Source organism: Eumetopias jubatus, unplaced genomic scaffold (genome assembly GCF_037043125.1).
Source record: "Eumetopias jubatus isolate StellerSeaLion01/CBP00866 unplaced genomic scaffold, mEumJub1_p1.0 scaffold_4, whole genome shotgun sequence".
Lineage (NCBI taxonomy): Eukaryota > Metazoa > Chordata > Mammalia > Carnivora > Otariidae > Eumetopias > Eumetopias jubatus.
Genome location: NW_028274810.1, coordinates 93,270,666 through 93,296,958, shown reverse-complemented (window position 1 = coordinate 93,296,958; position 26,293 = coordinate 93,270,666). Strand labels below are relative to the sequence as shown.

At 47.5% G+C, this 26,293-nt stretch overlaps 1 protein-coding gene across 3 annotated transcripts in view; it reads right to left on the bottom strand.

Annotated features, from left to right (window-relative positions):
- UBR4 (ubiquitin protein ligase E3 component n-recognin 4) overlaps positions 1-26,293 on the bottom strand; it is a 130,792-nt gene that overhangs the window by 62,433 nt on the left and 42,066 nt on the right. Inside the window, exons 32-59 of one of the 3 annotated variants that reach the window (XM_028108295.2) lie at positions 25,923-26,121; positions 25,343-25,531; positions 24,851-24,914; positions 23,170-23,361; positions 22,320-22,390; positions 22,081-22,228; positions 21,416-21,643; positions 20,592-20,762; positions 19,369-19,551; positions 18,128-18,286; positions 17,646-17,798; positions 16,980-17,207; positions 16,529-16,686; positions 15,375-15,546; positions 14,936-15,137; positions 13,686-13,849; positions 13,043-13,259; positions 11,995-12,211; positions 9,992-10,055; positions 9,417-9,551; positions 8,272-8,446; positions 7,267-7,407; positions 6,290-6,411; positions 5,267-5,378; positions 2,975-3,105; positions 2,676-2,853; positions 2,107-2,211; positions 409-546 (exon numbers count right to left, since the gene is read on the bottom strand). In XM_028108295.2, the coding sequence (XP_027964096.1) occupies positions 409-546; positions 2,107-2,211; positions 2,676-2,853; positions 2,975-3,105; positions 5,267-5,378; positions 6,290-6,411; positions 7,267-7,407; positions 8,272-8,446; positions 9,417-9,551; positions 9,992-10,055; positions 11,995-12,211; positions 13,043-13,259; positions 13,686-13,849; positions 14,936-15,137; positions 15,375-15,546; positions 16,529-16,686; positions 16,980-17,207; positions 17,646-17,798; positions 18,128-18,286; positions 19,369-19,551; positions 20,592-20,762; positions 21,416-21,643; positions 22,081-22,228; positions 22,320-22,390; positions 23,170-23,361; positions 24,851-24,914; positions 25,343-25,531; positions 25,923-26,121 (4,416 nt within the window). The remainder of the gene's footprint in view (positions 1-408; positions 547-2,106; positions 2,212-2,675; positions 2,854-2,974; positions 3,106-5,266; positions 5,379-6,289; positions 6,412-7,266; positions 7,408-8,271; positions 8,447-9,416; positions 9,552-9,991; positions 10,056-11,994; positions 12,212-13,042; positions 13,260-13,685; positions 13,850-14,935; positions 15,138-15,374; positions 15,547-16,528; positions 16,687-16,979; positions 17,208-17,645; positions 17,799-18,127; positions 18,287-19,368; positions 19,552-20,591; positions 20,763-21,415; positions 21,644-22,080; positions 22,229-22,319; positions 22,391-23,169; positions 23,362-24,850; positions 24,915-25,342; positions 25,532-25,922; positions 26,122-26,293) is intronic. The other 2 variants (XM_028108297.2, XM_028108296.2) reach the window with 2 other exon arrangements.

The window sequence follows — 26,293 nt, the reverse complement described above, 5'->3', positions numbered from 1 at the left end:
CTCTGTGTCTGTCAAATAAATAATCTTTAGGGGGGAAAAAAAAAAAGGAAGATTGCCCAACACAGCTTCCCCCAACACAGGGGACAAAAGCCACAGTATGATGGACTTCAAGGTCATACCATAACTATTTTAGATTACTCCTGATTTGGGATAATGCACAAACTTGCTTTCCTCCAGTAAGACATGATTAAAAGCTGCCTGTAAAATGTTCCAACACTAACCACAGTTGTGCCTAAGCTCTTATCACTAAACATTTGAAACTCCAGTGTTGAGGTCAAATGAATTCCACCAGATGTTCAGTGAGCTCTCAAAAATTCCCTTTGCTGACATCAATCCCAGGAGCCAGGCAGAGATTCCTAGTGCGTTCCCGCCCCTGCCCAAGGAGATCAGGCCCCCCAGCCATATTACCACTGTGCTCGCCAGCCACCGAGTCCACGGCGCTTCCCCCGCTCTCTGAGCCCACGCTACCGCCATGGTCGGCAGGGGAGGTCCGAAGGGTGGAGCCGTCAGTTGCTGCCGTGCTGCCCTCGTCATCCGAGGCTGGAGCTGAGAGAGTAACAAGAGCTGTTACAGGTAAAAACCCCTCCTGGGGGCGACAGCATCAAACCACATAGCGCAGAGGACACAATGATGCAGTTATATATCCTGTCATCGAAGGAAAAAGGGAAAGATTTGCTTTGCTGGTTCATCACCAACAGGAACAAACACTATACACGGTGAGTTGCAAACAGTACTGAGACAGAGGGAAACCCCAGTTCGCTGGGCATTTCCTTTGCCACTACGCTATAGTGCAAGTAGACAGCGCTGAGATCCAACAAGAATCTATGATGTGGACGCTCAGTTTTCTAGCTAGAATGCCTCACAGCCACCATTGTCTAGGTGTTACTGACACCGGCTGAGATCAGAAACCACCCATTGCCATTCAAAGCACAGGACTCTGAATTTTAATGAGATTTGTTTTGCAATCAGTTAACTTGTGCTTATGTTACAAATCCCTTATCATGAGCTCTTGAATCAACCCTGGTTTGTTCGTTGGTTGGTTTGGTCAGGTGGTCCAGGAGGGAGCTCATGGGGAAAATTTTACCCCTCCTCATCCTCCTCCTCAGACACTAAGAATGAAGCAAGGAAATCCCCCAGAGACAGCCACAGCATCCAGGATCAGGGCTGAGCTGAGACAGGAGGACAATGCTGGATGGGATACATGGGGGAGGAAAGCCAAGACAGCCACAGAGCACAAGAGGAACACAGTCGGCACAGCGCAACAGCCACCTCCAAGCCTGAGGAGACAGCAGCTAACGAGAACGGAAAAGCGACACGCATGGCAGCAGGTGAGAGGGGACAGCCAATGTCTCCCTTTCTCTTCTACCCAGGGTAACGCTCCCAAGAGAAGAGAAAGAAAGGGAAGAAAGGAAGAAAGAAATACAGGGAAGCAGCCCTCAGGAAAACTCTAGATCAACCCTTCCATTCCTCAGGACTCGATTTTCCAGGGGATTATTCAGGTGTTCCCTCCTCCTCTATTTGGTCCAACTCTCTACTCAGACTTTTTTTTTCACTTATCAGATCAGCAAAGAGATTAAATGTAAAAACAAAACGAGGTCTGAAGAGTTCCTATGAATTTTAAGTGTCCACACACCCCTACCTCCCAAGCTCACAGCCCCGACGGTGAGCCACGCTGACCTGAAGCAGGACTCGGCTTCTTGCAGCTTCACTTTTATTTGTAAATGAAGAGAAAACAGTGCATGGCATAAGCTCTCTCTACTTCTCGTCTCCCTGCTCCTGTTGTCTAAAACATCCGGACTCTGGTGGAGAGCCCTGAAAGCTGTCACTGCACCCCTACAGCCGACCACCCTGCAAGCCGCTCTCTCGGCCTCTCCCTGGGAACCAGCAGGAGCCAGGCAGCATGCAAAGTGGAAGGAAGCGGAGCCATGAGCGCCTTTGCTGAGCTGCAGCACTGTGCCCTCCACGCCCGCGTTTCTAAAGCAAAGGCAGAAGCAGGAAGTCCAGAATGGCCTGTCAAAGCAGCTGCCCGTTCCACTCTCACAGCACTAGAAACAAGGCCGGAGGGTCCTGGGGCCCTGAGCCGTGCTCCTTGCTGTGGACAGTTACCTGATGCTGTGGTGTCAGAGAGGGTTCCTGCGTCCAGAGAGGAAGAGCTGGGTGCCTGGCCGGACAGCCCCAGGCTCTGCAGGCCCAGGGCACTGCTGCTGCTGCCTGGGAAACAAGTGGAGAGTGAGCACAGCATTCCCTCCAGACCCCATCCACAGCACTGCTTTGGCCACCTGCTGCCCTCGGGAGTCTAAACTCACCAGCGTGTGATCCCCTCTGGCCTAGAGGAAGTTAATCAACAACCACCGCTGTCTACCCACCAAGTTTGGTTACAGACACGGTGGAAGGCTTCCTTCAGCTCAGGCAGGACACAGGCTGGAGGAATCTAACAGATTTGGGAGGAAAGAACCCCAAAGACCAAACTAGAGGAAACGAGGAGATGGGCTCCCAGACGGCAAGTCCCAGCACGTCCCCTCTCACTCTCCACCTGTGTCTCTGAACAGCTCTCGCCCAGATCAACCTCTCCCCAAATGTGGGGACAAGCTAAGTCAGCTGGGTATCAGTAACTGCCAAACCCTCTCTGCTGTGCAAGGCCACCAGGTGGCTCTGTTCCTGGCACTGCCTTCTACCTTGCTGGTCCTGCTGCAGGCTCAGGGCAATGGCTAGTTCAACCATGGTCTCGTCATCTGCATCAGGTGGGATGTCCAGCATGGGGGGGAAGCCCTCTGCACCTGCCAGCAGGGCCTCCAGGGGAGAGGGGTTGCCATTGTTGACATTTTCGGCTGTCTCCAGCACCATCGACTCAGACTGCAGAGAGAAAGCTCTGTCAGTGTCCCATGGTAAATGGCAGCTTTTGCAAGTCAACAGAATGAGAGCCGGAGGGGAGCTGTGAAACTCTTTCTCCCCTCTCCTGCTGCCAGACACTCACCACCATCTCAAAATCTCCATGGTCCACCTCACTCTGTTCCTGGCTTTCCTGACGGATGTGACCACCATTCGGAATCCCTGATGACTGCATTTTCTCATCTGCATCATCATCGTCATCATCATCCTTGTCTCCTAAGTCAGAGAAACCCCAGTTACCTGAAGGTGCCTATTCTTTCCTCCCTCAGCACGTGGTGTGGTAAGTCACAAGGCAACATAAACCCAAGACAAGCTATCAGTGAGAGCCCTGTGCTTTAGAGGGAAGCCTTATCCTCCCACTTCCTGAACCCAGCGGAATCTAGGAAGATGGGGTTGGCAGTGACAGCTTGCCCACTTAGGAAAACACTTTCCCAGCAGATGACATGACAAAAACAACAAACAAAAAAACGAAACAAACAAACAAAAAAAAACCTTGGATTCCCAAGAGATTTCCAAGGGCAAAGAAGTATAAGACCAGTAGGACCCATGGACTCCCACCAACTCCCAGGAGACCTTGGGCAAGACCGGGAAAATAATACACTGGAGATGTTTATCTGTGATGTCATGGCAGCTTGGAGTATCATTTCGCTCCTGTCCAAAATAACTGGGTCAGTTTAGTTGTTTTCCCTTATGACAATAACCAGAACTGAAATGTAAAACCATCCAATGGAAACTGAAGGACACCACTACAGGTCCTGCCCAGGCTGGCTTCTGTGTTACGTATGAAGCCCTTCTAATAGAAGAGAAGTCAGGGTTAGACTCTTAATTGTCAGAAGAGGGTGGAGTCCTCACACTCACTGGATTGTGCGGTTGTGAAAAACATGAAAGCATGAGACCGTGGCCTGAAATGGAAACATCAACTCCGTGTACTCTAATTTCTCACCAGAGAAAAGAGGCACACATTGTTGCCTAACTCAGGCTTACGTCAATAAATGATATTCAAGGAAGATTATCTGAAGATCACCAAGTTGCACACATTCCACTAGACCTGCAACTGTACCATAAGGAAGCCCCCAGCCACATGTGGCTAGTCCAAGCGGAGATGTGGTTTTAGTATAAACTACCCTAGATTCTGAAAACTGCAAAAAATTTTTTTCAGAAAGGAAGATTTCTTGGGGCACCTGAGCGGTTCAGTCGGTTAAGCATCTGCCTTCAGCTCAGGTCATGATCCTCGGGTCCTGGAATCGAGCCCCACATCGGGCTCCCTGCTCGGCAGGGAGCCTGCTTCTCTCGCCCCCTCTTGCCCCTGCTCGTGTGCTCTCTCTTAACTCACTCTATCTCTCAAATAAATAAAATCTTTATTAAAAAAAAAAAGGGAAAATTTCTTTTTTCATACTGACTACACTTAAAATGATATTTTTTATATAACAAATGTATTTCTCTTTGCTCTTTATAATGTGGCTAATGGAAAATTAAAAATCATGTATGTCACTTGCCTTGGAAATTTCAACCCAAACCAAACTAAGTAACCAGAGAGTTACATAATAATGCTGACATTCAGGTACTTTGTAAAACTGCTTTTACTAAAATGTTCAGTGTTATGCCCTTGACTTGTGTGCAAGTATATCAGTAGGGAAATCTCTTGTGATATTTGCTATCAAACTGATTGTAGGTAAAGTCCACTGGGGCTACTACGCCTTAGGCAGCAAAGTGGGTCCTTAACAAAAAGTTTTTTATGCCAGGAAAAATAGCTGTTTTTTGTCTGTGGTCATGTGATTTTTGTGACTGTTATTTTTGCTGTAAGCTCTTGGGATCCTTTCAGTCAAACAGAAGATCCTCACTTAGCAATAATGCAAGACACATTAAGAATTGCATGACAGAAATTTTATGCACTCGGGGCGCCTGGGTGGCTCAGTTGGTTAAGCGTCCAGCTCTTTTGGTTTCGGCTCAGGTCATGATCCCGGGGTCGTGAGATGGAGTCCTGCATAGGGCTCCGTGCTCACTGGGGGAATGTGCTTGAGATTCTCTCTCTTCCTCTCCTCCTGCCCCTCTCCCTGCTCATGTACATGCACCCACACACGTGTGCGTGCTCTAAAATAAATAAATCTTTAAAAAAAAAAAGACATTTTCTGCATCCTTCGCTTGCTTTTATTATACTATCTTTATTTTCCTATGGTCTCAATTTTATTTTTTTTAATTCTACTTACCATACGCGTTTTTAAGTGCCACCTTAAATTCTTTACGGAATAAGGTAGGGTAAAACAATGGATACATAAAAGTTTCCAGGACCTTGGTCCACATGAGCAATACCTCCTAAGGCTACACCTCCCTCTCCCCGACCCCACCCACACAAGCCTAAACCCAGACCTCACATTACCCATTGGAGTGTTGCTTCGAGGGGAGGAGGGCAAGGTCACATGTCTCCGCTTGTTCCTGGGCCTTAGGACTCGAATTAGAGCTTGTTTACAAGAGAAGCTCACAGCAGGATCCTGAGGTTGGGGGGTAAAAAAAACAACCAGCATGCTTAGGTTTTATATCATTCATGAAACTGTCTATAAAGGACATTCTTTTTTGGTCAACCACTGACACAGATGTGAAGGACCAATCTATCTACTCTCACTTCCAACCTTGCTGACCAAGTTCAGTGTTAATCCCATTTCCTGACATGGCATAGATAAGACCCATTCGCCACATCCCCGAATCTCAGATCCTGGTAATGGACTGGCAGATCATTTGCTCCTGAAGTCACACTGGCTCTCTACAAATGGATTTTGCCTTTTCATCAGAGAGCAGGCTCATCTTAGCTATGGGCTAAAATCAGTACTTCTAACGCTAAGCTTCTACGACACAGTCACTGAAAATAGATCTTGTTGATGTTCATTCACAGACTCATTTAAGTAACACTAACTTAACACTAACTATGTAGCAACCACCAGTACATTCCCTGGTGTTTTAGCACTGAACAAAAAAACCAAAATCCATCTCCATTTCAAACCTTTCCCTTGCATGGAATGAGTGAGATCATAAAGCTTTTATTGACATTCAGAAGTCTTACTTCCCACAACCTTCTTTTAAAAGTCTATTGTATTTCGGGGCACCTGGGTGGCTCAGTTGTTAAGCATCTGCCTTCAGCTCAGGTCATGATCCCAGAGTCCTGGGATCAAGCCCCGCATCGTGCTCCCCGCTCAGAGGGAAACCTGCTTCTCCCTCTCCCACTTCCCCTTCTTGTGTTCCCTCTCTCATTGTGTTCTCTCTCTCTCTCTGTCAAATAAACACATAAATAAAAGCTTTAAAAAGAAAAGTCTATTGTATTTCATTAATTTAACAAATTTGTTTTTAAAAAAATTTCTAGACACTCCCAGACCAATACAAGATTATCTGAGGTTGGAGTGATACGTACAGGACACAGTAGCATCTGCATGTAGATCTTGGATGCTGTATTAATACAGTCCAGCTCACACGTACAGTAGCCATGAATGATGTCTACCAGGGCATTGACGGTAGCTTCGATATGAGTCAGGCCTACAAGGGAGGAAAACATGGTAGGAAAAATTCTAGCTACTTGAGAATCTAAAACTAAAGTGCAAATCCTCATCCCCACATAAAGGTCAAACCAATAAAAAAATGAGAAGCACACACACCCAGCAAAACAGATGAACAAAACACACATATAGAATGTAGGGTGTCAGCATTATTCGTGATTTGCTTTATTAACAGTCTCCTCATCTCCCAAACTGTCTCAAAGCCTTTGCAGATATCCTGCATCACAGAAATAAGGAGTTGTCTGCTCTTGGATATCAAAAGACAGGGCAGAAAAGTGTGAAGAGGTGAGCAGATTGTACTTGTTCCCCACAGTCCCCAAACCTTAGGTGATGATAAACTTGGCCTCTGACCTTCCTTTTAGGTTGACTGCTCAAGCAACCTGCAAACACAAATGAGCACCAGGGCTCACTCCACTTTCCTAGATTGCTATTCGGATCCTTATACCTTACTACTTAAACTTTGGATAGTGCGAAGTCAGATGCCAAACACAGGAGTAGCTTAAAAATAAAACAATTCTCAAGGTGATGCTTCACTTTTACCTTCTGAAGTGGCTTTGCCCAAGCTTTCAAAACACTTTTAAAACAATTATAACGACCATCAAGGATACACAGAAACACAAAAATGCCTCTTTATGTGAAATATTTAACCCCACAGAAGGAGCTACAGTACAAGAAAAATCCCACTTCTTTGCCACACTGCTAAACTCCTGTATCTGGAAGAATGCACTGATCTTCCAGTAATTCTGGAAGAGATAGATGATGAAGCTAAAGGATAAGGGTTTGACCTGTTCAAAGAACTTAGATCAGGCTTCAAGTATCCCTTAAAATATGATACCTGGCAGGCAGGCAGGTGCCAAGAAGGCATTCTTGGGTTTGGACGCGTGGAGTTTCCAGAAGTGGTTCACCAGCTGGGTGATGAAACTACAGCAGTCTCCTTCCAGCTGCTTCTGAGGTTCTCTCCCCTCATCTACTCCTTCTAATAGAACAAGAGAAAGAAAATGATTAACGATGGTAAATCTGACATGGAATTTAATTTGTTTTAAGGTTAACTCAGGTCAAGGAAGCTTGCCTGGGGAGGGAGTTTCAAGTGGGGCCCCAATCAATATGCCAACTATCCCTAGACTCCAGCAGGCACATCTAGGAAAAAAACAGTCTGGGAAAGGAATATCACAAAAAACATTGTATGTTAGAATAAAGGGGAGCATTCAGGATTTTTACAGCAGACTCAGGGATTTCAGGTCCAACTGCTCAACTTCTAAAAACTAGGGAACATCTGAGATTTTCTGGCATGATTCCTGGATAAGAATATGAGGAGGAGGAACCAGACGATGACAGCAAATGGGAGCATGTAAGTAACAGAACCGTAAAGGCATCGATAAGCTGTATTCGATAAGGCAAAACAAGTTAGGTACCCAGCCAACGTGAGGAGAGAAGAGAAAACAGAATGAAGCACTGAGAAAGCCCACTGCACATGTTAATAAAACACTGGCAAAAGAATAGCACGAAAGCAAGATTTGATCCTATTACTTTAAAGCAACCAGGGCCCAAGCTTAGCTTTGCCCTAAAGATCCTAAAGAGGTAGGTACTTCAGAGACAGATCATATCTGACATCCAGAGCACTAAATAAACTCAAGATTTTCCAAAGGGTAAGCACTGGAAAGAGTATTTGCTTAAATGATACAGTCTAAACGTCAAAAGCCCTACAAGGTACAAAGACAGAGTAAAATCCGGCTCAGAGAATGCAATCAGGCGGAGGCCAGAGACGACAAGAAGAGGGTGAAAGGGTATAAAAGATGTATCAAGCAGATTTCAGGACCACGACCACATAGGCCAAGTTCACCTGTTTCCATCGGGGGCAGCTTGGACTCCGTAAAGTGGACAAGGTTGTTAGGGCGCATGATGGCAATGGAGCGAGCTGTAATCACCAGCCTCTGGAAGACCTCGGGGTCCAGATCCTTGCCTTCTTTGCTAGATGTGTTGAGACACTGCACAGCTTTGCTCAGCAAGGCCTGATCCTATAACAAAAGGATCGCAGAGGATGAACCAAAAGCAAGGGCTGGGTAGGACACTAGAGCAAAGAGGAGAGGACAGCTAGCAGATCATCAGGATGGCTACCTCCTCTCAGGAGAACAGGTTAACTACCGCCAACTACCTGGAACAAGTCTTCAAAGCAGTCCAGTAAAGGTAAACTTCTTAAATCACGAAACATTAAAGGCACAAAATTCGAAAGTCATTAAGTGTCGAAGTGCGATAGGAAAATTTGGAACCACCCAATTCTCCAGAATTGCAACATCCCAGATGACTTTGCTAGAGCAGAAGAGCCTTTTCTCTGCAAGTTCCTATCGCCCAAAGAGTGCTTCTAAACTTGCCATTCCTCGAGAGGTTCGGCAGGTTAAACTTGCATTTCTCAAGCCTCTGGGCTGGAGGCACAAAAGCTCACCGAGGCGCCTGGGCTGCTGGTTTCTTCCTTGTGGAACTCACCAGTCACCTTTCCCATCTACAGCAAATGGCCCGAATTACTGCCTTCAGCCACCACTTTCAGTTATAGGTGAGACCACCCCCCCACACACACTCCCTGCGCCCCCACCCCAGGCCCCAGATTTCCCCTCAGAATCTCTCCAACAACCATTCGGCAATTTCCTCACAAGCGAGGACACCTAAGTGAGGTGCCTCGCTGGAGGAAGGATCTCCGTGATTCCCCTGCCCACGCTCTTCCGGAGAAGCCACCCAGTTTTCTCTTAGACCTTGCTGATCCTACTAGTGACAAAAAAAATCAATGCAAACCAGGGGCCTGTTAGTCGGCTTGTCCCCAGTTTTGAGGGAGAGTCATTCATTTCTCAGGAGAGACTTTAGACAGTGTGGGTCTCATCTCAATGACTTTACTGTGTGCTCCTCGCTTTCCGTTTGCGAGGCCAACTGGCCTGATTCCCCAACAGTACCAAAACTTGCGCTTCTACAGAAGGCATCCAGGGAGGGAGCGATTACCTTATGGCTGTGATAGGCCGAGCGGCTGGTGTGCAAGCTGGCCAGAAGGCTCTTGGACTGCTGCTGAACGCTGCCAGGTGCTGGCAGGGACAGCAGCAGAGTGGCCAGCTCCTGAGCTGCATTCTTGTTTCTCTCCTGATGTAGAAGACAGCAAGGTTATTGCTGACCCCACCGAATCCGTGCAGAACCAACTGTGTACACTCTGCCCCTCCCCCTTCCTCTTTTCTAGGCCACCAGCGCCAGGTTATACAACGTGGACTGCTAAGAGCAAAATGAAGAATTTCAAAAATTACAGTCCTCCCACAATACAAGAGCAGGAATCGATTCCCAGCTTTCAACTCCTGGAATAGTGTGTTTTTTTGCCAGCACTCGTCCTAACCTATGAAAACACTCTCACAATGGATCCCCCCAAAAGTAGGACAGGAGGCCTTAAGCTAGAGACTTCTCCGGAGCTTCTTTGCAAATCAAGATTATGCTATAAATATTCTTTAGCTGCAAGGCCTCGGGCCTCTGACAACTCCACTGACTTCCTGCCTCTTCAGAAAGCTCCCATGCGCTTTGAAAAAGTCACTTGCCTTCTCGATGATTGGGCCAACAGCAAAGCAGCTTTCCAGGGCTTCTAAAGAACTCACAACCAGCCTAGGGAGACAGAAAAGCTGGCTTGAGTACAACCACCACCCTTCTCTCTGGTTGTGCTTGAGCCTGTGCGAACTATAGTCAGGGGGACCTTGGGGACAGCTAATGAATGCCAAATACAAAATCAAAGCACAATAAGAACTGCCACAGGCACCATGCATATCGTTTCCTTGTGTTACAGGCCAGAAGAAACCTGGCTCCCACTTGGAGATCAACCTGAGGCCATGTTCATAATCTGTAACTGAAAGGGCTTTTCTTCCTCAAAGCGGATAAGTGTGCTTCCTTCTGCTGCCTGTGGCAGGGATCACTAAGAGGGGCTTAACAGTCTTGATGCAATGGGACCCAAAGCTCAGGTGCCCATAGATCAGGAGGCAAAAGAATACACAAAGGGAAAGGTTAAAGCCATCTTCTTATGCTGGGAAGGTATGCGTTCTATTTTACTTACATCTCCAGAAAATGCACAAAGGCACTTCCTGTGAGTCCCTAAGTATGGGAAGAGAACAAACTGTGTTTTCAGGAGCATGCCAAATGCCAACATTCACAGGGTACAGCAAAGCACCTTTAGAAAACTGAGCCACTTTCTCCTGGGAAAGGAACCAGAAACCCAGCTCTTGGAGGGCACCTAGCAACATGCTCCTCAGGGCTTACTCCTATGAGTTCACTGTGGCATGGTAAAAAGACCAACATCCTGATGCCAAGGCTCCGGGCACAGAGGGAAAGGTATGGAGGAGGTAGCTGGACAGAAAAAAGTCAAGGGGTAGCGGAAGGCAACAAAGAGCGAGGGAAGAGGGGCCTGAGGTATAAAACAAAGTTGGATGAACAAGCTCTCTGCTGGCTTGTCAGATGCTAGGATTTCCCCGTCATCCCACTGCCCACAGCTGCCCCCTTCTCACCCACTGTGGAGAGGGAGTGGAGAGGGACGGGGTACAGAAGAGCGAGCTGGGAGGTTCTGGAGTGGCCACCAAGTGTGCACGTACAACCCTCCACATACTCCACTCTTACACGGGATAGCTCTGCAGCCATGCAAGGACCAGAACAGAAAGGAGCAGGAGGACTCTTCCGCAGCAAAGCCACACCACTGGTTACACAGCTCTCTGACACACACTCACCCGTGCAGAGAAAAGAAAGAGGGCATACTAACCGGTCCAGCTTGGTTAGGGACTCAGTTTCAGAACTTGGGGGAGAAGCAAAGGGAAACAAAAAAAAAAGGAAAAAAATGTGAAGCTCAGAGAAACCTGGAAACACATCCTAAGCAAACAATATAAGAATGGGGGGGGGGGGAAGAAACAGAGAGAGAGAGAGAGAGAGAGAGAAGGGAGGGAGCAGCCTGCTGGTGGGAGGCAGTGACTTCAAGCCAGGCTATTCTTCTGACTTACGATGTAAGAAACTCAGCGTCTTACATCATGAGTCGCCTCATCTACCGCGGCAAACCAGCAGCCGCCTAGCACAAAGAAGCCAAGCGCGACACTTCAGAAGGCCCCTGGGGGGAGCCTGGGGAGGCTCTGACCTCCGCTGCACATGCAGCAGCCAGTGTCTGGCCAGCAGCGCCATTACCACCTAAGAGGCCGCTGCAGAGAAAGAGAAGATAACATCAGAAGGAACGGGAAGATTCTCCCCTCTAATCTCAGCAAGACTGGACCCAAATCTCTAACGCTGGTTTAAGTATCTCCTACTCCACAGCCTCTGGCTCCTCCAAAGGGCGCCTGAGCATTAAGAGAAGGCACAGAAGCCCCCAGGCAGACTGGAATCCCATAGCTGTGAGCACGCTGCCAGGCTCCGTCTGCATACTAAGGAGACACAGGGAGTCGGGCAGCTAGGGGACAACCTGAAACTCACAGGCTACACTTGGGGCAGTTTTGAGAGGCTGACTCTCTCAGGACAGGTTGTGCCGGGAGAGGGGAAAATGGCAAGGACAGGAGCCGACCCCCACCAGCGCTGGTACCTCTCCAGGACAGTTCCGCTGGTGGTGGCAGGGGCCCCGGAATCGCTGTCTCCGGTGCCATTGCTCTGGTTCAGGTTGGAAGGGCATATGTTGCTGACAGAGGCAGAAGGGAACTCTTCCGGGGGCTCGTCGGGCCAGCCAAACTGCTCCTTCGTCTTGCCGTAAATTTTCACAGCGTCGATCATGGTGACACCGGCCGGATCCACCGAGGCCCCAACTGCAACAAGTGAGAGAAGTTCTAGGAAGCACATTCTCTACAGGGCGAACGTGACCGCCTCCAAAGCAAAGAGCAGACTAAAGAGGGCAAAGTAGCAAATCCCACCGATTTTCGTCTTGGAGAAACTTTGTCTGGAGACTCGAACAGCACTTGGACCCTGAGGAGACGCTGACTGCACGTGAAGCAGTCCCACTGACCAAAGGCCTAGGAAAGCCAGCTCTCAGAAGAGCCTCTGAGCACCACGGCAGGACCCCTCTGGTGCTCTCAGGGCACTGCATCCCACAAGCTCCACCCCCCAGGGAGTTCTAAGCACCCCCTCTGTTCAAAACACAGATCATCATCATTCAGCCTAACAGCAGCTATTTCTAGGAGCAAGAGCATCAGACAGGCGGCCAGTAAATGGTAGAGAAAGACGCCAGGCTCGTGAAAGGCTCAGGGAGTAGTTTTCTGAGGGTTTAAAGAATTTGACGGCTCGGCAAAGCCAGGCGCTGCTACACATCCATCTCTCAGCAGCCTGTGACCGAGGCCCTCATCTGTGCTCTCAGAACACCTGCTGCTCTCACGCGCTGAGCCTGCCTCCTCCCTGCCCACTCACGCAGGCAACCACGCCAGCAAGGCTGAGCCTGCTGCACAGAAGCAGACGCGGAGGCAGGGTCTGCCCTGTCTTCACCCCTCCTATTCTTCGGCACACCCCTCTCCTGCCCATCTCCAGTGAAGCTCAGAGCTTCAGGGTGGCAGAGACCACTGAGCAGCAGAGAGCAGAGGGTTCCCAGAATACTGGAGCGCCAGAGAAGTGAGAAGGGCAGGATGTGGCAGGGGCTGGCGACTCACTGAAGAGGTTCAGTTTCTTGTCGGCCTGCAGGGCTTCCTCTCTGGTGAAGGGGAAGTCAAACCAGCGGGAGCGACTCAAGTTAAGCTGCATAGTCCTGCCAAAAATCTCAATGTAGGATGGGGCCCGTTCAATGGCCTGGGTCCCGATCTGGATCCGCATGCCTGTCATCACCATAGTGCTGTTGTTGTTGCTGATCTCGATGGTGAAGCCACCAGGCTAGAGGGAGATAAGGTACAAGTCAGACAATGAACACAAGTTCTTTGGGGCAAACTTGTAACCCTTCGTCTGCTGGCGCCGAAGTATGTGATCCCAGAGAAGTCCTTTACCCTCCTAACTGCTTGGTAATGATTTGCTTACTTCCAAGGACAAGAAAAGAGAGGCAAGGAATGGGACAGTCTCCAATTTCAAGCTACTTTCTCCCCATCACTAACCACCTCCTGCTGCTAACGTTGGAACAGAATCTCTTCTATGTGGAAGTTCAGAATCGCCATTTATTCCAGGGACCACTTAACTAGAATCCAAGGATTAGTGACTGTAAGTATGTATTTCACACCTGCCTTCTAAGAGGAGAGGTGTTTTCGAACCACACTGTTCAGGAGTCCTTCTACCCTGGTACGGTGCCTAGCCCAGCACAGTCCTCACCTTGGTGTTGGCCACATACATGCCGGTGGAATTCAGCCGGTGCTTTATCTGCTGTGCGTTGTAGACTTGCAGGAGGTCATTCCCACCAAACTCCACATCCGTCAGCTGCTGGTTGTGTTCAAAGAAGTCGATGGGGAAGGTCACCTGGCTAGATGTGCGGGTTGCTGTGGGGAATAGGACCAGCGGACACAGAGCATCAGTAAGCATGTCACCCCACCCCTGTACCCACCCCACTGGGAAAGCCCCTCCCAAACTAATTCTGCACGCCGACACTCTAACCTCTTCCAGGCAACTGGGATGTAAAAGTCTGTATCAGCGTGATGCCTGCATGGGGCCCACAGTCCAACAGTCATCATCCCTAACCACACCTTGATCCAGCAGGACAAAGAACTCAGGTGTGGTACTGAGTACAGTTAGTAACAACACATTCCCTCATGGTTGGTTTATTGAAAGTAAACAACTCAGGGGCGCCTGGATGGCTCAGCCAGTTAAATGTCTGCCTTTGGCTCAGGTCATGATCCCAGGTTCCCGGGATCAGGCCCCGTGCTGGGCTCCCCGCTCAGCAGGGAGTCTGCTCTTCCCTCTCTTGCTCATGCTCTCTCCCTCTCTCTCAAAAGAAATAAAATTTTTTAAATAAAGTGAACAGAAACTATTTCTTTACAGGAGAATGAGCTGCATTGTTACACCTCAAACATGGATTCTAAAACAAATCTGTCACGGATGACCCCTGCAAAGGTCTCTGCTTAGTCACAGTCACTCCATTCCTGAATTCAAGCCTCCACACCCTGAAGAGTCCTCTATCAGTGAGGAGAAGACTCCCAGCTCAGAATCTACGATGGGTCCCACTACTTGGTGGGAAACTGCCCAGTGGAAGCAATCTATCGTCCACTGGTTCCATGTTAGACTTCACATCAGTTAAGCCATGTTCCCCAAACCCAGACAAAAATCTCTCCAACAAAATCCATGAGATCATTCTTTCCTGGGCACCTAAGAACTGATGACCTCAAGTGGACAGCCAATGAGTGCTTGCCATTTGTACGTCAGGTCTCTAAAAGCCACAAAAACACTGCTGGCTTCAGGAAACGTGACAATGCTTTGGGGAAATTCACTAGCACCTATCTCTACCTTTACCGAACAGGCAAGTGGGAGAGTCACCATTTCTTCACAGACATCTATCACCATCTGTTCCGAGTCTTGTCTAGAAGACTGCCATCCCCATTCCCCCACCATCTTTTGAGGAGGGGCCTTACTAATGGTGGCTGTCTTGCGCTTCCGAACAGGCTTCATTATGCTGATGACACTGCTAGGCTGCAGGGACGGCTGGAGCCAGTAGGAGGTGTTCTCCACGTTGGCCATGTAAATGCGCAGGCTGCCATCTTCACAGAGCAAGATCATCGTGGTCCGCTGCTGCTCGTTGCAGGCCGTGTGCCGAATGGCAACCATGTCTTGGATCTGGCAGAGGAGACAAAGGAGGGTGTCAGTTCCCACAACTAGAGATCAGAACCTGTAGAAAGAAGGTAAGGGGTTGCAGAAGAGCAACAGAGAAAAGGTATCTAGGAGAAAATGGGTGAAAATTCTTTGATAAGCCTTTTCCACTGAAAGGGCCAGGGAAAAGACAAAACATACAAATGCAGAAATACAGAATCAGACCAGGTTCACAGCCAAATAATGGGAGCATCTGGCACTGACCTTTGCTTTGGCAGGCAGAGTCTTAATCTCTTGGATAAGGAAAGTGTCTGGTTTGACCATCACTACCAGAGGCACACCTGTAGTCTGCTGGACACAGCACACCAAACCAGGGTGGTTCATCACCTCAGACCACTGGCAAAGGGCAGGAGACGTCTTACTGCCACCATTGGAACTGCAGACAACAAAACTGGCCACAGTCAAGGTGTCAATCGCCACCTAGTCATCCTTTTCTTGACTCAAAGGCCGTACTGACCAAATACCTGCCTTCCAGAGCAATGTATACGCCCACAGACTCGAATTACCTACGAGTCTCAGCTCTATTCTCAGCCACGCATATACTTTCACATACCCACTCTGTGCTCCCTGATAGGAGTCCTGGTTTAGAAATCTCCTCTGCTAGCTCCCACTGTCTGAGGGAAGAGGTGGCCCAATGTGCCTAGAGATCATCCACTGCATGGAGCTGCCTAAGGCTCATGATCCCTGGTCCTACCAAGCATCTCTAAGCACATCAAGTTCTGCGTGAATGATACCCCATTTGATTTTATCTCCAACCAGGTAATATTTCACAACACAGAGGCCAGAGAAACAGTGCCTACAGCACTTTTATGGCTCTTCAATGGCAGACAGGAAAGACAGGAAGGAAGCCCAAGCCTCTTCTCCCAGCTCCCTAAATTAACAGTCACCACCTCACTCACACCTCTACTATCCAGACACCTGATCAAAGCCTCTACCGCCCTCATCACCCCCAACCATGCCCCCACCGCTGACACCATGCTGTCTTCTGATCAACTACCCCAGGAGGGAAACTTAAAGGGCACTTTGGCCGCATGAGTTTCTAGGAGCAACTTACACTCCCTTCTCAAAAGTCAGTTATCACCCTAAAGTCAGGTGCACTGCCTTGACTACAGCTTCTTCCTTCTGAGTGACAGTGGTTCCCAAACTACCTCCTACAGCTTGGGGTCTGCACCATGGAGGACAAACCATGCAGAGAGCCAACCTGCCAACACTGGGTACCTCTTGTCTGTAAAAGGGAGAGGCCTACTAGAGCAAAGTAAGTTTCACCAGATTCCTAACAGACGCCAGTACTGGGCTGGAGGAGTCTCCTGCTGAACGCGGGCACCGTGGAAGCTCAGCGTGAAGCGCTCCCTTCCCACCTTTTGATGTTGATGGAGAAGAGCTGCAACACTTCCAGAGTTGTCCTGCTGACAGTGGCTGCAAATGATTTGCCTTGACAATAGCTGAAAAACAACATCTGCAGCACATGGGAGTAGTAGACGGACACACCTCCACCAGCCACCTGGCTGTTACTGTCCTGTCAGGGCAAAGATACAAAACTTGCATTAACCTTGCATGTCGTCTTTGGGATCAGCATCCAGTTTTGCAGGTAATTAGTTTTAAATCATGACTGGTCTCTCATAATCTAAGTCATGCGGGTACATCTTAAAAATACCATGAGAGTTAAGGAACTTCACAGTGAATCAGTTTGGTCCTAAAGGACAAGAGTTTCTGCTAATAGGGGAAAAGTCAAAGGCCAAAGAAAAACTATAGAGGAGCTACTAGGCTAATCCATCTGGAAGAGAAGGAGAAAGCAACACCTGCCCAAACCTTCAGGTCCTCATGGTTGATTTCCAGCACATTAGTGACGTAGAAGGGTCCCTGCTGGGCACTGCTGGCCTCTTCCATGAGCTGGGTGTAGATGTAACCAGCTGAAGACATTATAACAATGATGTTCTTTCCCTCCTCGTTGAAGAGGAAGGTAACATCTCTTATCTTCGAGCTTGGCAGGAGAAAGTAGAAGGTCGGGCTCAAGGCATCAACAGAGAGGTCGTAAATCTGCAGGACAGAAGGAAGGGAGATCTAGTTCAGTCCCACCCCCAAGTCATTCTGGCGAATCCAAAGACCTGCCATTGGTGAGTAATGGGTATTCATTCTCCCTCCAACAAGCGTCTGCAAGTATCAGGTACAGAGCATACAGATGAGTTATCTTTTTACTCTCCCTCAAGGAATGACTAGGGGAGAGATACGCATCTACATATTCTGTGACAAGTACAGGAAGAACCATACACTTGGTAAAGCAGGGGGAGAACCAGAAACAATGTCATATTGCCTACACAGAGAAAGCTCTAGCTCGGCACCATAACAAAAAGCGACAAAATTAGGATTGCTTATTTTTAATTTCTGGGAGAACTAAGCACATAATGGAGATCAGACATTTTGGATTTAAAAACAAAATGATTCTAGGACCACATCATCCAAGAGCAGGAACGGTACCTTGACAAAGTCTGCAGTGACAATCGCTAACTCTGTTTGTGAACCAGGTAACCACACCGCTTTGATGATGAAGTTGCCCGTTGCCAACTGTGGATGCAACACCAAGTGATCCGAAACAGAGCCTGAACTACTGAAGGTCAACACATGGCAGTCCTGGACAGGGTTTAAGGAACAGACTGGTTAAAAGACGGCGGGAAGTAGAATGACTCATTTCACCTCTCTCAAGTCTTCCCTGACAGTCCCTCCCTTGGGGTAGTATTCACACTGTCCGGTAATATACTCAGGTTCCAAGAACACACAAAAATCCTTTCCAATACAAGAAAGATCTGCAAAAGCTGGGAGAAATTCAGAGAAAGATTTCTTTTCTATTTCAAAGGCTTTTAGGTTTTAATCTCAACGAGAATGAGAAAGCGGCACTGAGAACAGGGGAAAGAGGATCAGATCTATAGTGCAAAGTAATCAAACCTGGATCAGATTATTACCTTCAGCCCACACACGGCCAGGTAGTCCTCCTTGCAGGGATTCCCAGTGAGGCTCAACACCGTAAAAGGGACGGGGGCAGAAGCCAGGCGGGTCAGAGTCAACTTCCTTTTGCTGGAATCTGCTTGCTTCAAGAGTGCAGACAGCTGCAGAACAGTGATCTGCAAGGGGACAACCGTCAATTTATTCTTTTTTTTTTTAAGATTTTATTTATTCATTCAAGACACAGAGATAGAGAGAGAGCATGAGCAAGGGGAGGGGGAGAGGCAGAAGAAGGCTCCCCGCTGAGCCAGGAGCCGGACCTGGGGCTCAATCCCAAGACCCTGGGACCACGACCCAAACCGAAGGCAGACGCTTAACCATCTGAGCCACCCAGGCACCCCTTGCAATTTATTCTTACCCCCATCCTCTTAGAGGACAGAGCCCAACAAAAGCTCCTTCGATGGGGTACTAGTCCACAGTTAAAGTCTCTTAGGAAAACCCTCTCTTTCTCCCAGTGTAGAGAGATGGGATCCCTTCATTTCATCCTTCCAGTGACGACAAAAGAGAGGAGTAATGAAACCAGCTCTTTATACACAGTTCATGAAAATAATTATCCACTCCCTATGTACTATCATCCTTTCTAGTTTTCTATACAAAGTTTTGTTTTGTTTTGAAGTATTTTAGAGGGACCTTATAGACTTACCAGATTCCTAGTTTGTTTTCCACTTAAGTTAAAACAACTTCACTAGTGATGAAGAAGCCAGAATACAGAAAGATGTTGAGATACGTGCCACCCTTCCAACTTCCACTGGTTCTCTAAAACGACGTAAGCTTCCCTGTGTCCGTAGTGGGCCAGGAGGACAGGAAAGAACTAAATAAGGAACACTGTGTCTTCCCATGAAGACACATTTCTTGGCTTGTGCCCTGCCTCCAGCATGACCAAACCACACCAAGCCTGGAAGCCACGCTGTCCTAGATAATCGCTAGTCATTATCTTTTCCTGAAGGCTTGAAGGATAGGTTTTGAGTAAGAAACTACTCATCAGAAGCAGGAACTTTGTTGTAGTCACATTACTCCTAAGTCTAACCAATGAACTCAGAGTCGGGGTAGAAAAGCTCATTGAGCTCTGTCCCATAAAGCGTTCTTGGAACCCAAAAGACTTTCTCCCAGAGGGCCAATCTGAGTATAGTCATCTATCTGTTTTGTTCAGCACCTAAGACAAACATGACCTAACGTGAGGAGGAAAAAACTAGGAACCCACCTTCCCCTTCTCGTGGCTGACAGCCAGATGCTGGCGGCGCCCGTGCGGGGAAGAGAGCACGCACATAGCCACCCGCCGGAGCACGTGGGCGCCAATGAGCTGTCGGATAGTCTGGCCCTGGTCGCCGCTGTAACTCATCCGAACATTCTCAAAGGCGCCCTCCTGGGAGCCTAAGGTGGGCACCTGGCAAACAAGGAAGCAGAGGACAGGCAGTAGTAAGCCAGAGATCAAGTGGACCCACCCACTATTCATGGGACCAAGACACTGCATAATGTAGTCGTTCAAAACCCACAGATGCCAGTCTCCAATCCATGAACACTTAAGGTGAGCCTCTCAGTTACTTTGTTAATCCGACTAAGAACAACGGAGTGAATGTTCCACAAAGCTAAATTTAATTAATACAAAAGTACTGGCTTCTTGAAATATTAATATGCCTTTTTAAGTCAAATGATGGTGATAACAGGTGGAATGTTTTTCATTGATCTGACCTGGCAAAACCGAGTCGGCAACTTTATGGAGCCCCAACATCACCCCAATACTTACTCGCTTCATCTTTGACAGCTCAAAGTCTAAAAGCCACTACTGTAAAACTGTGACTCATTTTTACTAAAATATCAGAATATCTGTATGTATGTAACGTGTGTGTATTTCTGAGGGAATATTTTTCCCTTAAAAACAGTCTCCTTATGAGATCTACTCCTATACCTCATTCATTTGTACACTTTCCTTTCAGAAGCACAGACCCTTTAGGCTGGTTTCCACTATTTCACACCACTGCTAAACCTGACAGGCAGAACACACCAGAACTCCTATTCTCGGTGCTAAGCAACAGGTTTTAAAGTGGATAATGACTTAACAACTTCTAAGCCATTTCTCATGAAGAACTAAAGAGAAGGGCTATAAGCAGAAGACGACAAATACGATTTTTGCAAGCCAGGGGCACCTTAGGTCTCCTGCTTTATATACGGAAAAAATTTCTAACTAGTATAATTGCCCTCAGATGTTGTTCCTCACATCTTGGGGGTTCATATATTCTTATGAACTGAAAAGGGAACTTAGTCACTGAGTTGGCCCAAAGGACCTTTTGTGTCTTCCTTTGAAGACACACCTCACACATGGATCTCCCCGCTGGCTAGCTAGGGACTGGCTGTCCTAAGGATACTCTTCAGAGCATCCAGCACACCTTGGCATCTCAGCAAATGTGCTGCTCTTGCCACACTCACCATCAGCTGATCTGTCATCTCAACCACCTTGTCCACGGTATGCAGCTCCCGGAGGGCTTGCTGGGCCCGGCTGCTGCTCCCCACAGCTGAAGCCTGCTGAAAGTTGGTCTGAATGGCATCCATGAGGAAACTGAGCATGTCTAACACGAGAGGAGCGAAGGAGAAATTGGCCTGAGAAAAATCCAAATACACAAGTGAAAAAAAAAAAAAGAAATAAAATGGGTCATACTCATCATAATAAATCTTGCCAATAACTACCTTCAGAATCTAGAATCCAGTTTCCACACTTCCAATTTTATTTTCTAGCCATATCTCTTCCTTTCGATAATATTGGATTCGTGCTACAAATTCTAGGGCAATCTTTCAAAACCAGGAATCCCATGTAGACACCCTAATGCTAGAATACACCCATCACACAGGATTAGCTGAATTCTCTCTTATGCATGTAAAATTGTTCTAGTTACGTGCCATCCTTGAGAAAACTGAGAAAACAATCGTGTAAATGACTTCCTGTATTCTGTGCTTCAAATGAGGAACACTGGCCAAGGAAGGTGTTCTAGAGTATTACACAACTAAAATACACCCTCCCTCAAACCCCCCCATTGCTCCTCAGTCCCAAATCCCTCCCTGTGAGGCAGGGGCTGACAACAGGCCCTACTCAGATCCATCCCATGAAAATGAGTAAACTCAGAGAAAGGAGAAAACGTCCCTCAGCCCCACTACTAGGGGCACTGCAAGGAGAGCCTTGCGTATGGCTCGCTCAGGAACCAGCTGGCCCAGCTCCGCACTCCACCCAGCGTCCCAGGCTCCACTGGAACCCCCACCTGGTTCTGCAGTTCCTCCCGGCAGCCCTCCACTGTACGGCACAGGCTGCTCTTCTTGGGCTTCTCTTCGTCGGCAACCTTTCCGTCGCTGATGGTGACCTTGGCCTTGTCCGCTGGAGATGTGCTGGTGTGGCGCACCAGACTCTCGGAAACCCTGGGTTCACTCTGAAAGGCTGACTCCTTCATGGTGGAGCTCATGCCACTGCTGGGAGTTCGCTTCACCAGTGCCTAGGGACAGAAAATGTCAGAAGCCCAAAGCTCAAACCACAAACACAGATGAAGTGCTGCCTGAGATCTTGGTGGGAAATGCAGACCCGGAGGAGAAATCGGCCAACCATTTAAATGATATCCAACCACCTGAATTCTGATCTTCATGGTACCCACCTAATAGCTAATACTTCACCACTCACAGCCACAGGTCTTAATAACAGTATCTGAAACTGTGGCAGGTCTTAGAAAAAAAAAACTGCAAGATTTTTAAGGACCCTGAAAGTTCTAACATTTTAAGTGAAGTGGCTTAGGCCATGATCAGTGACAGACCCAGAACTTACTCCTAGACCTGGGCTACCAAGAAGGTGACATGGCAATTTCCCAGTTTGGCTTCAGCATTCCCATGTCACTAACAAGTCACCCTTCCTAGCCCAGCAAATGTTCCAAACTCTCACCAAACAGCTGCCATCTTCCTTGGCTCCACAGTCACAGAAGAAGGAACCATATTTGGCATAGGAAATCTCATGATCCTTGTGGCACACCTTGGCACAAACTGTGCACACACCTACCCCATCTACCATTTTACAGGTGTGACAGTGGTACCTACAAAGAACAAGAATGAGTAAATGAGCCCAGCTGCGCCAACAGTCCAAGGACCAACAAATCCTCACCTGGAAGAAAGAACTACTCTTACCAATGCTGATTCATGAATTCTTTCTGAGTGATCGTGAAAGTGCAGAGTTTATTGCAAAGAGAATCTTCGTCCTTCAAAGATAATAAATCTTTTTAATCAGAAATATACCCTTCTACACAGGCCTACAGAGAATAAACAGTCGATTCATAAATGACCAGTAAAACTTACTCCTTGAAATTATCTGCAGGCTATAAACATGCTACAATTCCAGGTGAGAGCTTAAGGTTTTATGATTAGAAAAAAAAAAAAAATCTAGGGGTGCCAGGGTGGCTCAGTCGGTTGAGCGTCTCTTAGTTTTGGCTCAGGTCATGATCTCAGGGGTGTGGGGTCAAGCCCCGCATCAGGCTCTGTGCTCAGCAGGGAGTCTGCTTGGGGCTCTCTCTCTCTCTTCCTCTCCCTCTGCCCCTCCCCCTGCTCACATATGCTCGCCCTCCCTCTCCCCATCTCTCTCTCAAATAAATAAATCTTTAAAATAAATAAATAAAAGAAATCTTAAGCTTTCTCTGTAAGGGAGCTCACACCATCCCCATGAAGAAATCATCCCTGAGACTCCATTTAGGATACAAAAACTGAACAACTGCAGAGTAAGTGACTCTGCATGGAAGAAGCCATGTGCTTATTAAACAGTCCCTTCCCTAAGAGATCAGATCCCTACAGCTTGCTCTGCAGACCTGGAAAATCAGTCTGGCATTAGTCATATAAAGTGGGAGAAAGCAGACAGGAGTGGGAGAGTTTTGAAGCTCACAGGGGCTAGAAAAGAGGGCCAAAGGCTTGTTAGCATGAGCTCTGTCAGTGCCCGTCAGCCGTTAATAACCTGGCATGGTTGCGTGGATGATGACGTGGTACTTACTGAATCCTCAGCCTGGGAGTCTTCCTCTTCCACTGCCAACTCCTCCACCCAGTCTGAGTCCACCTCAATGGCCCGCTCCTCCCCATCCACCGAGAGGTGACTTGGGCCTTGACCATTACTCTGGCTCAGGGCATTGGTGACATCAGCCAAGTAAGACATAATGTGGCATGTGCACTCCAGGACTATCACATGCTAGAAGAAAAGACCACCATCACACCACAAAAACCAGTTCTCCATATTTGATTACTGTATACTTTGTTTTCTCAAACTCTCCTCAATAAAGCTCAAGATCAGAGACTTGGTATAAAAGCAGACAAAAAAAACATTTTAATTACCTATTTCCTCAGCTCTGAGCACTGTGACCGCATGTAGCAGTCAATACACTGGGCTGAATTAATGTGATTCATTCATTCTCAATCAGGAAGACAACCCTCTACAAAATGTTGTAAAATGAGGTAAAAATGAAATCAGGAAAACAGAGTAGAATTGGAGGCAAAAACCATTCAAGAAGAACAGTGGTTGCCAGAGGCAGGAGCAGGGGGTGGGTGGAGAATGGATGAAGGGGGGTTCAAAAGATACAACCTTCCATTTATAAAATAAGTCACATGGATATAATGCACAGCATGGAGACAATAGTTAACAATATATTGTATTGCATGTTTGAAAGTCACTAAGAGAATAGGTCTTAAAAGTCCTCAGTACAAGAAAAAAACATTTTATAACTATGTACAGAGACAGATGTTAACGAGCCTTATTGTGGTGATCACTTCACAACCTACACAAACATCGAATCATTATGCTGTACACCTGAAAATAATAGTGTTACATGTCAAGAATACCTCAATACAATAAAAAGACTAGATTAAAAATATGAATGGGCTCTCATTGGCTTTTTTCCTACCAATAGCATTTTTTTTAACCATTATTGAAAGACAGTTACGTTACTGGGTTTTAAATTTAGGGAGGGAGGGAGGAGCAGGGAGGAATAGCTTCAGAAATCAAGCGAAATTTTCCAGCAAACCACTGCTCATGTTTGCCTAAAATCCCAGGAGCCTGGCATCAAGGCCTCATATTTCTAAGTTCCTTCCCTCTGCACTCTGATAGTTCAGAGCTGAGAGGACAAAAACCAGCAAGAAAGGAAGAAGACATGAATGGTACAGTGCTGGGTCTCAGAGGTCAGTTAGCTGCTCTTAGCCACCTATGTCAGGTTCATGGTGGGGCAAGAGGAGGAGAAGAATGCCTGCATGCAAGATTCCTGTCAGTTTAAAACCGTTCTTCACAGCAGTGACCTGAACCTTCAAGTAAATTAAACAATTCTAGTAAGTGAACTAGAGCAAAGAAGTTAGTCGGTGACCCCATATACCACCTACTCAGAATACACAGTTCCAATGCAGGAGCAGGGGACAATTTTCTACAGCATACAAGGTCTAAAAAACAGCAAGAATTCACTAGGTTTTAAGGATTCAGCTGGATGTTTTTTGTTTACCCTGTTATCTCCCCCCATCACTCCTCACAACCCAGCAGAGGCCTGAGGGCATGCAGTTCACATTACAAACTCCTAGGGCTTTGAAATTGTACACAAGGTGGCCAGGGCCAGAAGCCAGGGAAAAGGAGAGCCTTCTATGTGATCACAAAGAAGAATCATCACTCTCTGATTGCTGTCATGCTGCACTTTGCTTACCTTTCCATGCATTACATTGGCATTCAGTTTTTCAACCACATTCTTCTGTGATAGGTATTTCTTGCTGTCCCAAAGGAAAAAAAAAAAGGGGGGGGGGGACAGGGGAGACACAAAAATCATCTAAGGAACCAAAGAAAAGGAAGCAGTTTTCATGAATCCTGCATCAATTTGTGACACTGGGAAGCAAAGGCATTCTTAGAAAACACTGAGGTGTGGGTGGCTCTAGTCTTATCACTGACACTTGATACACTTTCCCTAAGACTTCTCCTAGGGATAATGAACAGGAAACCCTACCAAGAATGTAACAAAGATTGAGTCTCAAGTGAACAGTTACACACTACTCCCTCAATCCCCAATAAAAAAGTAGACTCAAGTTCTTTTATACTCACTCCAAGCTACAAAAAAAATAACTTGTAATTCATTATCCATCCGCCTTTTCTCTAAGAGGAATGCTGCACCTATAGATAGGCCCCTCCAATATCACCATCTTACCATCTACTCAGCCAGTCCACAGCAGCATTGTGAAGCTGAAGATGGCCAGCACCTTGACCTGCACTGGCCAGTGTGGCCATCACAACCATGAGTTCAGGGAAACCAGTCCCATCACCGTTGGCCAACATCTCTGTTGCCATGGGGATCAGGGTGCCCAGAAGCACAGCACACACACCTTCCCCAACTTGGCTGGTAGAAAAGAAACAGCAAATTAGTAAGTAAACAACAGGAATCTGACCGTACTTCTAAATTTATAAAAGTAAGAGACACTGAAAATTAAACATTAAATACATGACTCTCCCTGCCCCCTTTCTCCCCACTCCAAAAATATGCAATTTTGGACTTCAGCTATTAGAGCACAAAACATTTACCCATGTGACAATTGACAGGCCCAGTCACTGCAAAAGTTTTTCCACAGGAGAAATTAAGGAGCTCTACCAGATTCCTTAAGTCTAGCGAGGGGAGCTCCGGAGTTGCTCAAAATGCTAAGGACCAATGCCCGAAGGAAAGGACGCTGCAAATGCTGTCAACGTTCATCTGGGGCTCTTAGGGACATGTGACTCAAATGCATGTGTTCTACCTGTTTTCCCGAACAATGTATGTAGTCAACAGCTGCAACAGCTGCCGGTTCTCCTGAATCACATCCAGCTGGTCAGAGTCTTTGGGGGGTGACGCAGTCATGCGGGTGAGCCAGGCCTGGAGGCGCACGGGCTCCACGCAAGCCAGCTGTGCCAGAGAGCCACAGAGATGCAGAAGGCTCGGGTTTGGGCTCTTCTCAGCTAGAACAGACCAAGAGGCTGCGGTCAATGACGGAGGGTGAGGGGCAAGAGGGAAGGTGCCAACTAGGAGCCAGGAAAGGGGGAAGGAAAGGCTTTGGGCAAGTTTCCAACTGCCTTCCCAACTTCCTTGCAGGGATTCTCTGCACTTGTTACTAGGTAGTTATACTCGGGC